General features: G+C 33.6%; 1 protein-coding gene across 1 annotated transcript; it reads left to right on the top strand.

Annotated features, from left to right (window-relative positions):
- The first annotated feature begins 9,943 nt into the window (after positions 1 to 9,943).
- Positions 9,944 to 11,733, top strand: LOC127801081 (NAC domain-containing protein 6). Its single transcript, XM_052335925.1, has 3 exons — positions 9,944 to 10,339; positions 10,469 to 10,737; positions 10,833 to 11,733. The coding sequence occupies exons 1-3, from the start codon at positions 10,174 to 10,176 to the stop codon at positions 11,241 to 11,243; spliced, it is 846 nt and encodes a 281-aa protein (XP_052191885.1). The 5' UTR covers positions 9,944 to 10,173; the 3' UTR covers positions 11,244 to 11,733.
- The last annotated feature ends 2,115 nt before the right edge of the window (positions 11,734 to 13,848 follow it).

Genomic DNA, 13,848 nt, shown 5'->3' with positions numbered 1-13,848 from the left:
ATATTATTTATAAGCTCAAATCATTCCTAGGTATTACACAAGAGGAAAGATCCAAATGGCTCACTCGTCAAGTAGCACTTTTTAAGAAAGCCAGTTATGCAACAAAACTCATTTCTTTGATGGAAGCAACTACGCCTATTGGAAGAATCGAATGAAGACATTCATCATATCAAGAGATATAGAAGCATAGAGGATCATCGTCTCAAGATTCCACATGCCTACAATAGTTGTTGGAAACACCATCATTCCAAAACCTAAAGAGGACTGGAATGATCAGGACATGAGGTTGATCGATCTCAATGCAATAAAAAAGAACATGCTTGAGTATGCTCTCAGTCTAGAAGAATGCAACAGGATCTCAACATGTTAAAAAGTAAAGGACATATGGGATAAACTCAAGGTATTTTATGAAGGTGAAAGGAAACAATTGCACGTGCTAATGCTTAGCGATAGATGCAAGAATATAGAATCGATTTTTAAGACTTTTTCAAAAACCAAATAAATAAGTAGTAGAAACAGATCATTTCTTCCGTGACACAGTGATAACAGTCATATGCATATAATAAAACCATACATTATGTAAATGTAATAAATGATAACTTTTACCTCAGGCTCAAAGAGCATGCTAGTTGCTTCTGTTGCACGTCTAACCCAAACACTTCGGTCTCCCAGTCAAGCTCTTGCGATCCCATCACGCACTAACTCATGAACCAACCTCCCAAACTATCTTCGGTACCTATCCTGAGTTGACTAAGTGACCCCCACAAGCTTAGTAGAGTAGACAACTAGGTGGGACTGTTCTTCCAAAGGGTTGTCCATCTCATGGACTTAAAGCAGGATATAGAAAAGGGGCAGTGGTTTTAAATCCACCACTGGCAACTCTTGTCTAACAGCAGCATGAAGCTCACTGGAAACCACAATCGCTGTCATTGTCAAAAACTCTTGTCGTCACAACTGCTGAAACCATCAGATGGTCATTTCTTTATTCATCATTTTCTATTATCCATTGGTTCAATAATTGTCTTAACCTTTGTATGTTTTAGCAATTTTTTGCACTTGTTCTTTAGACTAAGAACGAAATGATCCTAAGTCACTAAGTTTAAGGTTTTTCACTCTTAGCCTTATAATCCTTCTTACTACATGCACCCCATGAGCCTTTTAGTTAATCACATATCTTAGAAGCTTTATCTTCAGACTGCGAGCATCACAATGAGTTGTTTAGCTCATTGCATGTCTTAATAGCCTTTGTCTCCTTGGATGGTGATCCTTAGATTATTCTTATGTTTTTTGCATTTCTAATTCTAGATCATTCTTATGTTTTTTGCATTTCTAATTCTAGATCATTCTCATGTATTTTGCATTTCTAATTCTAAATCTATCATAGATCATTCTTACGCCTTTTGCATTTCTAATTCTAGGTCATTCCCAAGCATTTTTGTGCTTTTGATGCTAGATTTCTCCTAGATCATTTTTACGCATTTATTTCTTTTGATTATGGGTTATCCTAAATCATTTTCACACTTTCGTATTTCAATTTTTAGATCATTCCACTACAAGAAAAATGGGTTTTAACGACGAGAAAATCAGTCGTTGAAAGTTGATTTTCAGTCGTTGAAAAGTTATAACGATAGGAATTTTCCTGTCGTCAGTCGCCGTTATTGCCTCCGAGGATAAAAGTCTTTAACGACGGGAATGATAAACCCGTCGTTAATTGTATTAGCAACCGTATGATTCCCGTCGTTAAAAATAATTATTAACTATCAAATTATAACCCAATAACGAGAATATTTCCAGTCGTTAATAGGCTAAACAATTAATGACTGTATGATTCTTGTCATTAAAAATAACTTTTTAGTTATCAAAACATAAACCAATAACGACAATATTTCCTCTCGTTAATAATATGAACAATTAGCGACGGTAAGATTCCTATCGTTAAAAAAATATTTTTTTAAATTTTTTTTATTTTTTTAATAGTATATATGAAAACAATTGTTACTCTTCAATGATAAAAATATCATGTTTTGATATAAACCACCAAACCTATATATTATTATCCATATCAAATTAGAATAAAACTCATAAAATTAAACATGTCATTCAAATAATACCAAAGTAATAATTATCCATTAACATTTACACACCAAAAGTAGTATATATATAAGTGTTAATTGCCAACAAATTACACCAAAGAATATGTTCAACTAAAAATAACACTTTGACAATTATATATACTATTAAAAAATGTACACCAAAAAAGATATTCAACTAGAAATAACACTTTAACAATCATATATACTATTCAAAAATGTACAACAAAACACTATATATAGTCATAAAACTATTCATGTACTCCAAGATAGCAGTTGTTTCCTTTAGAGTCTTGTTGTCTCATTGGCCTACAAAAAAAAGAAATAAAACATGAAATTAGAGTCAAATAAGTGTTCATGTTTTCCTTATAAAATGTTAGAAATAGAATTAACAAAGCTCAAAACATCTCCATCACAAACTACATAACATACAATCACTAAAATGTACCAAAATACAGAAACTCTTAAATATAGAGTAGATTTAGATGTAAATTAACAAAAACACCAAGCCTTAGTTTTATAGAATGGGGCCACCGATATGAATTCTAATTTGTGAATTATCTTTATCCATCATCATATCTTCTCACATCTCTTTATCTACTAAAATGTAGTCCTATGACCCAACATAAAATAAGAAAAAATAAATATAATATATATTATGATACATATATATTCAACACATATATTCATGCATGACACATATATATATATATATAATACATTAAAATATATATACTCAATTTTGGTACCATGCGTGAAGTCCAAATCAAATGAAGTGAACTTGGAGGTCCACATGTAATTGAAGATTGGAATTGAAGATGCAAGGAAGCAACAAATTGAAGGGCAATTTGCAAATTGAATGAAAAAATTAAAGGCACAACCTAGGGAAATTTTCGTACAGTGAAAAATGCGGTCCCTGGCTAGTAATTTGCAACAAATTGAAGGGCAATTTGAAGTGGTCATTTTTATATATAAAGAAGGCTAGTGCATACAAGAAGGAGAGTCTCCCAGCAGTAATTTTACAGCAATAAGGGAGGTGCAATGAAAAAAATTCCTCATCTGCCATTTCTGCAATTAATAGCCATTAAGCATGGATATTCCAAAATAGATGCTATAAATGTATTCAACAAATATGTCCATGTGACATGCTAAATATGTGTTCTACAAGCACAAGCTGACATTGTATATAGCATCATTATTCTTGTCTTTATATATAGGACTACTAACACTACAATCATTAAGAAGCTGAAATCGAATAGTGTTTTTGTTGCATTTAAACTCACTATGTTCCTTGACCAGAAGAGGCATTTAAGAAAACTTCACCAAAATATTTCTCCCGTAGGCCACTTAAGTAGACACCAGTCCCTCTCTCAACCTATTTTAAGAAAAAATAATCTATAAAGACTACTGAATAACAAGAGGCTAATGGGAACTTCTCTAACTCATTCAGATGTCCTCAACTAAGATAATACAGAGGATTAATATGTGCTAGATTCTCAAAGATGCAAGAAAGTACTCGTGCATCTCATTGTGAAAATATACAAGATTAGCAGGTAAAATCCATGAATAACAATTAGCACATTATATCTCTTTGATCTGGTTAAGTTCTTATTACGTTGAGAAACAAGTATATCAGTTCAAGGCTGGTCAATTTTGGGTATTCAAAACAGGGTAAGCTGCAATATACACCAACTAACAAGACTAAATGATAGTGTAATCACCAGCCAGCTGCATGTATTTCATGCACAACCTTTAAAGGAAGCAAACATATTGCTTTTCCAGTGCCACACTTTCTTTGAGAAGGCATACATAATTAACCTCATACTTTCGCCTTAACTGATCTTCAATTGAGAGTTTTTGTTCTTTTGGGTAAAGGAACAAGATGATTGCCCATCCAGCAATGACCAAGGTAAAGATTCTTAAGGCTCAATTTCACTTTTCTTATGCGTGAACAATAATCTAATAACTTATTAACATAACACATGATTCAAAAAGGCAATACAACCAGACTAATTCAGAAAGACAATAAATGAGATCTCAGTATCAACTTGGGTAACCATAGAATAGTGAACAAATGCCAAAAAATGAAAAAGGGTATTCCACATTGATACTGACATCTAATGTTTCTGATAGACTGAAGAGAGAGAGAGTATTGCAGAGTGAAAAGATTAACACCCACAAGCACAAAATACCTTTCTCACAACCAGATAGCCATTCTCCATATCATCAGTCAATAGAAACTAAGATGAGAAGATGCAACATGAGTATCTGAAAGCTTAAGGTCTGGTCACACAGTCTTAATACGTTATGGAAAGAATAAATAAAACAAATCAATAAGGAGTCCAATACACTGCTCAAGGGTGGTTGCATCAAAATTTGAAGTCAAGGGGGGAATTTTCAACTTAAAATAAGAAAAGTAGCAAATAATGTATGTAGACATTGTATAATTCCTAGTATAAAGGTAGTGTCGACTATGAGATTTCATTCCTCCGGCATAGGCAGATGAAAAATATAAATAAAGAACCATAACATAGCAATTGTGCAAGCGTAAAACCTAGAGATCAGTGGATCAAGTGTGCACTATCAACAGTTTCTAAAGTATCAAATGATGGAATATTTTCCTTCTCTCTTGTTTCCATGTACCATATTATATTTACCTTGATTCTCATTCCATGCACAAAAGTTGTATTAGTTAACAAACATAATTTTATAAATAAATAATAAATGAGTATTTAAAATTTTGAAATTTAGCCATACAGCCCGTACCCTTGTGCCCTTAGACATGATAATTAAATTGGCTCAACATTTGACATATAAACACACCTAAATCCCATACCCAAGCCCATGCAGTATAGCTTTTATTAAGCTCCATTAGTGTCGCTTTTACCAATTGTCAAGTATCCTGTCAGTTTGGAATAATCTAGCCTTAAATTCATCATTAAACCATAAAATATTAAGAGATATTATATAAATAAGAGAAATTAATGCAAATTTTTACTGATAATTAATACTTCATTCAGAATCTATGCTTTCAAGTACAGCACTGTATCAAATAAATATATATACATACACACATAATACATATACATACACGCAGAATACATATATACACACATAATACATATACACACAGAATATATATACACGTAGACTACATATACACACACAATATATATATACATATATCTTCTTTGAGGCAGCGAAGGTGGAGGCGGATTTGGCAGCGGCGGCAACCGGAGGCGAAGGCAACGGCAGCGGCGACGACAGGAGGCAGAGGTAGCGGCGAATCAATCGACAGCGGGAGTACTTCACAGAGAGGGGGGAGTTAGGATTTAGGGATTTGATGATTTGGGGAAGGAGGGGAAAGAGAGAGGAGGGAGAGAGAGAGATATACTGCGGGAGTAATCCCGCCCATATTTTTTTTTATTTTTTAAATATTTATTTGTTAAATAAAAATCAAATAATTTATACAAATAATATTACTAATTATTTAATTGATAAAAATAAAATAATTTATGATTATGATAACTAATAAAATAATAATTTGAATTAATAATATAAAATATGGTAATAAAATAATTTAAATTATTGTATCAAATTAATATTTATTAAAAAATATAATTATATTATAAATCTAATAATTATAATAAATTAATTAGTTTGATATATTGTATTATTATAATAATTATAATAAATTAATTATTATAAGTAGTACTTAAATCCTAATAATTTATTTTTATTATTTCATAGTTAGAATTAAAAATTTTAGTCAATAACGACGGGAAAATAGTTTATTAACGATGACTTATTTTACCTGTCATTAAAAGTTATCTTATAACGACGGAATTTATATTTAGTCGTTAATAGTATTACATTAACGACCAAAACTAATATCGTCGCTAATTTTTGGTCATTAATACCTGTTTTTGTTATAGTGTTCTCATACATTTTTCGTTTCTGATTCTAGACTTTCCCTTTATCATTCTCATGATTTTTTGCATTTGATTCTAGGTCTTTGTGGACGGAGCCTAGATCATCAATTCTCACGCCTTTGGCGCTTCATTTTATGCCTTTCTCATGCATTTTGCACTTCTAATTTTATGTTCGTCCATTTGTCCTTTATTCTTCTCTATGAACTCTAGGTCATTGTTGCCCATTTTTCTCTCTTGATTTTAGGTTTGCCCGCTCACTAAGATTTTAGTCCTTTTGTGCATTGGATTTTAGGAGGGTCATCAGCCTTTTTGACTTTGTCTTCCTTCTGAATTGTCCCTTCGTCAAAATTTCTTTTCTCTTCTCATCTCTTTTCTTTGTTTCCTTCAACAATTCACAGTATCTTAGCTTTCGTCGATTTCATACCCATTACAATTGAATTAACTTCGTAATTCTAATAATAAAAATAGCCTCCATGGATGGATAAAGCGCAAGCGAAATCGAATCCTGACTTGTCAAACGATTCTATTCCTCGGTGTATAGACCAAATATCTCAAGTGAAGCCGAGGCTGAAAAGTCGGAACGAATTGTGTGATGGGCTCAGCTGCCTTGAAGCACTTAGCAGACCATCATTTTCCATTACCATCTTTTGAAATGGTCCGACTCCACGACTTTCCTCCCACCATTATTTTTGAATTGAATCAAGGAACTGCATATGCCTTTTATAAATACTCTTTCAACGCCCTTCATCTCAATAATTCCATTCACATATATATATATATATATTTAATTAAAAAAAATAAACATTACTATCACTAATTTACTATATAAAGTGTATTACACAAATTAAAATCAATTTTGAAAAAGTCATACTATTAGTACTCTTTGGACTACACCTTACGCTACATAATACATGTAAAATGACAAAAATACCCCTCACATCACTTCACCGTCTTAAACGTGAGGGGGTATTTTTGTGATTTTACATATGTTATGTAGTTAATAGGGTACCAGTAACATTTTGCCGTTTTGAAAGTCCATTACAGTTGACCCCAAATTAGTACTTGGGGGGGGATTTAATTTCTTTGTAATTAAGTTAATTAATTATCAGATATCATATGAGAGGCGACCCACCGCAAAAGCTCACATTAAACCCGTCGGCTACGCAAATTAAAATTAAACAAATTAATTACCAGGAGAAGGGGGCAAGTAATTATAATTATAATTGTAATTGTAATTGTAATGGTGATTATGATTAGGATTATAAATTATAAATTAAAATTGCCCGCATTTCAACTTGATGGTATAAGATATAAATGCGCGTAGACTTATTTGCGGACGAAAGCGAAGTGAGTCTTCCGAAGAGCCAAGAAGATTCTGGGAAACTGCAGTGCTCTCTCTCACTCTCCTCCACTTCCCAGTGCAATAAATTAATCTTCCATCCAACGACTTCTTCAAACTCTCACCTTTTTTATATATATATATATATAGAGTATGCAACAAGATTATTAATTTTCACGAATAAAATGTGTTTTTTTAATCCATTATTGTTTTATTTATGTAACTTTCAAATGTTTTTATTCTGTACCTACTAATTATATAATATCATGCATGATAAATCATTTAAGATAACGTTCGTTAAAATTTGTAAGATAAGAAAAAATCAAAATAATGTTAGAATATTTTTAGAATAATCAGGATAAGACTAGAAAATATTTTAAAATTTTTATCAGATTATTTGTTAAATTTTTTTAGAATCCATTAAGAATTGTACTTGGGATTACTATTTTTACGCAGTTCCCCGCCGCTCGTGCCTTCAATTTCAACAATTGAGGTAAATCACAGGTGGAGGTTTTGGTTCACTACCCAGGATAAGGAATTGAATCCACAACTTATTAGTGCAAATTTCAATTTATCGTGACCTAATCATTTGACCCGTGCTCTAGGGGCCATTGAGAATTGTAATTTTTTTCTATATATATATATGTTAAATGCATATGATAAACACTGATATAAATATTTTTTTTACCAAAATATCCTTGATACCTCATTCATTTAAAGCTATATGTTAACATCAACAACAACTTTATAATTAAAATAGTATTTTATGATTATTGTGAATTGTCAAAAAATTAAAATTAAAATTAAAAATAGTGTTCTATTGTCTAAATCCATGCTCAAAAATAGATTTTAAAAAGACTCGGAAGAAAGTAGAAATAATTATTGATAGAATTATAATAATTCTACTTAGATAATTAAAAATTACCAAAATATATTTTTATAATAAATAATAAAATATAAATTTGAATAAAATAATTTAAGAAATAGGTGAAATGAATTTATATTAGATAATAAAATATATATATAAAGAGAAATTTAAATTTTAAAAATATATTAAATGACATTAATTATTCTATATGGACATTTTAATAATTTAAATTTATCTGTAAAAAGATCAGATAAGAGGTCACATAAGTATTTTTTTTGAAAAATATCAGATAAATTTAACAAACACATTAAAAAAATAAATATAAAAAATACTTCTCATATTTAATATTTTTCACATAATAAAATAGATGTGGCGACTTGTTCATCTATTTCATAGATTGGGCTATACATCATCTCGATTTTATAAAACTCTATTCCATCAGATGATAAAACAGTCAAAATTTAATTTTTTGGGGGTATAATTTAGTCTTTTTAAACCAATAAAAATAAAAATAAAAAGGGTAAAACTGAACATGCATATCTGAAGCACAGGACTACGCACAAAACTTTTAATGGAAGTCTTTGCAGGAGACTTCCAAGTCAATTTGTCCATTTAGATCCATGGAAATCTCCCTTTGATTGCTTCCTACTGAGGGGTGGAAAAAGCAATAGAATGGAGACAACGCGGATGTATGTTCTTCCCTCTTTTGTCTTTGGATCATCAAACATATATATATATATATATATGTTTGTATATGGAAAATATACCAACTACGTACGTCCTTCTTCCCTCTCTCTCTGTAATTTTTCTAAATTTTTGCGTCACAGTGAGCAAGTTCTTGCTTCATCCATTGCCCAGAACATGGAAAGTTAGAGGAAATAACAAAATAATAATAAAAAATTAACTAGGGAGTGCTAAAGGGAGCAAAATTGTGTGCTAGTATGGTTCACATGAATTAATAATGTGTGACAAATGAATATATATAAATAGTGATTTATTTATACATTGTGAATTTGTGACCAAGTCAAAATAATTAATGTTTGTTTCTGGCGATCAAACTTATTGACCCACTGTATAATTCGTGGCTACCAGGTTGAAACTGTTAAATGTATGGAAGCCCGTCTCATGCTGGTTGGTTCATATTAAGCTTGTTAGTTTTATAGTGTACTGATGGCACATATGTATGTATGTATGTATATACCTGGAAACTTACCTAGAACTAGCTAGGTGGCGAGGAAGGTGTGTGTGTTTCAAGGGGAATTTCCTGGTAAAGGTTCAAAGGCTGAGAAAAACAAACATCAAAATTAAAGAGAGAGAGAGAGAGAGAGAGAGAATTAATTGAAATTGGATTTGGAATTGCAAAGACGTGTGGCGCGAGAGAGTGGGAGAATGAATTAATTGGAATTGGAATTGCAAAGACGTGTGGTGTCTAAATCAGCAGAGGGTCCAGTAAAAGTCATGTCAGTAGGCGATCAATAATCAGTGGGTCAGTCACCCCTCCCCTCAAAACCGCGTGGACCCACTAAAATTGCCAGATACCGATTGCCATTGCCACTCAGTACTCCTCCTTCTTCCCAATCCCATAATTCCTCTCCGTTGCAATGACTTGGCTGTCCCCACACCCCCACAGTCAGTCTTTCTGGTCTTCCCCTTTCATTCTCCAATAATCGCTAACCCCCCCTTTCACCGAAACAAAATATCCCATTAATCCAACACCATCTCCTATAAAACCCATTCACCCCCTTTCACCGAAACAAAATATCCTATTAATCAAACACCATCTCCTATAAAACCCTTTCACTTCTCCTGTCTTTCTTTGCACCTACAGGTTGGAGCAAACCCAAAGCCGCTACTACTCGAGTATATTAATATACAGAGCCACACACTTATATTACATATACACCAAACCCCTTATAATATATTAGCAAGTAGTATTCAATATTCATGGAGGAATCGACGTCGGAGCTTGAACTGCCGGGATTTAGATTTCACCCCACGGAGGAAGAGCTACTCGGATTCTACCTTAAAAACATGGTTTTCGGAAAGAAGCTTCACTTTGACATCATTGGTTTCCTCAACATCTACCACCATGATCCTTCGGATTTGCCTGGTATCTATCCATCCATCTAAATATATGCTTCTCGTTTTAGTTGTGAAATTAACTTACTTAATAATATCGCGGGTGCTTATTCTTTTCTTAATTAATTAATGCAATAATATTATTGTTAATTCATTCCAGGGCTGGCTAAGATTGGGGAGAGGGAATGGTACTTCTTCGTGCCGAGGGACAGAAGACACGGGAACGGGGGGAGGCCGAACCGGACCACCGAAACCGGGTTCTGGAAGGCCACCGGTTCGGACAGGAAAATTCTGAGCCACTCCGATCCCAAGAGGCTCATTGGCCTCAAAAAGACTCTGGTCTTCTACAAGGGAAGAGCCCCCCGGGGCTGCAAAACCGATTGGGTCATGAACGAGTATCGCTTGCCCGAGAATTTTCCCTCTCCCAAGGTATATATATAATAATTAAAAAACATGCTAAAACATCTCCTTCCGCACGCTGCAGCCATGCAAATGGATTGAGAACAATTAATCTTGATTTGCAGGAAATAGTGTTGTGCAAGATATACAGGAAGGCGACGTCGTTGAAGGTGTTGGAGCAGAGGGCGGCGATGGAGGGGGAGATGAAAGGCTTGCGAGGGCTGGAGCCGTCGCCGCCGATGACGCCGCCGACAGATACCGTCTCCTTTACCGGGCCGCAAGAAGAGAGCATGGAGATGGCCGCCCAATTCATGGCCTTCAAAAGGGAAGATACTGAAGACGACTATAATGCGCTCTTTGTACAAGATAATGCAATTAGTACTTCAACGACGTCAGGGAAAGCGAAATTATCGGAGCTGCAAGTGCCCAGGTTCAGCATGGACTGGACGCAGGACCAGCTTTGGGCGCCGCTGCGAAGCCCCTGGCTCGACAATTTCGCGATGCCCCAGCCCCAGGCCAATGTTATGAACTTTTAATTGAAGTCCATTGCCACCCGAGTTTTGGCCTAGCCGTAGACAGTAACGCTGCTGAACTCGAAATTTTGAGTTCGGAACTTGCTCTCTCTCAATTGGCATAATCTTAATTATCCCAAACAATAAGGTTCAAACATAACGACGTCGGGATTTTGTAGATAAATTTGGTTCGACAGCCTAATTTGGGTCCATTTTGCAGCGAAGAATCTGAAGCTCCGTGGCGATCCCTGGCTTTGTTAAGAAGTCTTGAGTGATGCATTGACTTAGTTTAATAAGAATTTAATGTGTTTTTATTAGCACTGTTCTAAGTTTTTTAATTAATTTGTTGGTGCTGGGACGGGCAGCTTGCAGATTCATCTGTATTTTGGATGAGGAAAGGAATCCTTCTCCCATACTCGTCTTTGCATCTTCGTTCTTCTTGTCGTGGATAATGTACTTGACTTTCTTGGACCCATCATCAATTTCTATCAACTACTAATATAGTTGTCCTGTATCCCATGTTATTTGTTATTAAACTTGATCGAAAACAAATAACAATTAAATCATCAATTAAACACATGAATACAAAATTTAAAGTGAGAAACTTAAATTGAAAAAAATTACGAACAAAAGGAACAAAATATCACTAAGTAAATATTGTTACAACAAAAGTAATGCTATAATAAAGGTAATTTTACTATACTAGTTTCAATAATCTTGTAACAACCCGTTAGAGAGTCCAATATTTATTTAAAATTATTTAATTAATTATTAAAATATTTAATTAAGATAATTTACCAATTAACTATTTAATGTGACAATTTAGATTTTTAATTGAAAGAATATCATTTAATTCTATTTATTTATTATTATGAAAATTAAATGCAATGACATGAGGGTCATTTAAGAATTGATTATTAGAATTTAATTACCTAATTAAAGTTATTTTGTGATTGGGAGTCCATGCGGGAGATGAAATTGAGAGTCTCCTCGTCGTAGTATGAGATTGAGATGGCTTCTAGGGTTTCTTATATCTATATATATAATCTTATAGAGCCTTAGTTTCTCCTCACGTCGTGAAAGAGCAAAAAGCCAAGAATAGAGAGTCCAAGAGATGGCAGAGTCTTCAAGTTCGATCAGGCAAGTTCTTCTCCTTGTAATCCTTTCTTATAGGAGTATGTTAGCAATCTCTTTCAGTTATTCCAGATTTATCATTCTGGTTTTCAAGTTTGATCAATAGCAATCAACAGATACGTTATATATATATATATATGCGTAAAACAGTGAAGTTAATGCCAAGTTATGCATGTTTCTTTGCATTGATTCATCAAGTTACGATCTTTGATTCATTCTGATGTTGTTTCATGTTGATTGGGATTGTTTTCTCGAGATTTTATTTGGAATGATGTAGTTATGTTAAGATTTGAATCAAGTTTCAGTCTTTGTGTTTGTTTGTTTCTGGGATTAAAAGTTGCAGACATCCGGATAGATTTTTCAGAGTATGTGAGTGACAGTCGGATGACTATTATTCATATTCGGATGGCCTTAGTGATATTCGGATGCTTTGTCTTCGTATCCAGATGTATCTGTTGTGAATTGTGAGTGATGTCTGAATACTTTGTATTGTATCCGGATGTGTCCAATTATGTTTGTGTGTGATATCCGAATGATATTTTGCTCATTCAGATGGCTCTCACAACCCAACCAAAATTCATGTGTCTTGTATTCGAATGGGCCAATTCCACGTCCAAATTGGCCTATGGTGTATAACACTCACACCAAATTTTCATCCTTCACATATGTGGTTCCAATATTTTCAAAACTCCAAAGTTAAGCGTACTCGAGTGAGAGTAGTCCTATGATGGGTGACCCACTAGGAAGTTTTCATGTTACACTCTCAAAATAATATAGATAAATAAATATCAATAAATTTGGTATTTTAAAGGGAAATATGAGTAACATTTGGATTCCAATAATAGTAATAACAGTTTGTGCATTTATACTATTGTGTGATGTTATGACATTCAGCATTATTTTGTGAGATTATGTGCATATATCTTGGTATGAGTATTGAGCATGACTTTATATAGACCACTACATATCGTTTGCCAGCATGTATATGAGCATAGCATTACATTATGTGCACCAAGCGGCTTGTCCGCGGGGATCTCACCAGTTTCAGTTTGTATGTTGCTCGTTTAGTGACGACCAGGGAACAAGGGGCATATTGCTCACAGTAGGTGCTTATAGTTTTTATATATGCAGGATTCAGATCAGTCAGGTATGTATCAGATTATGTGAGCTTATAAACCAAAGTTGCATACCTGTATTTAGTTTATAGTTTATGTGCATTACATCTTGTAAATGCAATCCAGTGATTATTATATCTCCCAGTACAAGTACAGTTAGTATTTTATCAATATCGATATTACTCGATTCAGCTTCAGTTATTCTTTCTAATTTATTACTTACTGAGCTTTGTAGCGTACCTTGTACTCTTCACCATTCCAAATTTTAGCGGGAGAGTACCAGATGTGGGGCTTGCGTTGGTCAGTAGTATGTACGTGGAGCCACTCAAGATCAAAGATGTTTGGGAGTTTTGTTAGTTTTATAGTGTCTTGTTAGTTTA

The sequence above is a fragment of the Diospyros lotus genome, chromosome 5 (genome assembly GCF_014633365.1).
Source record: "Diospyros lotus cultivar Yz01 chromosome 5, ASM1463336v1, whole genome shotgun sequence".
NCBI classification, from domain to species: Eukaryota; Viridiplantae; Streptophyta; class Magnoliopsida; order Ericales; family Ebenaceae; genus Diospyros; species Diospyros lotus.
Note: the sequence above shows the minus strand (reverse complement) of the source record. Positions and strands in the feature narration are given on the sequence as shown.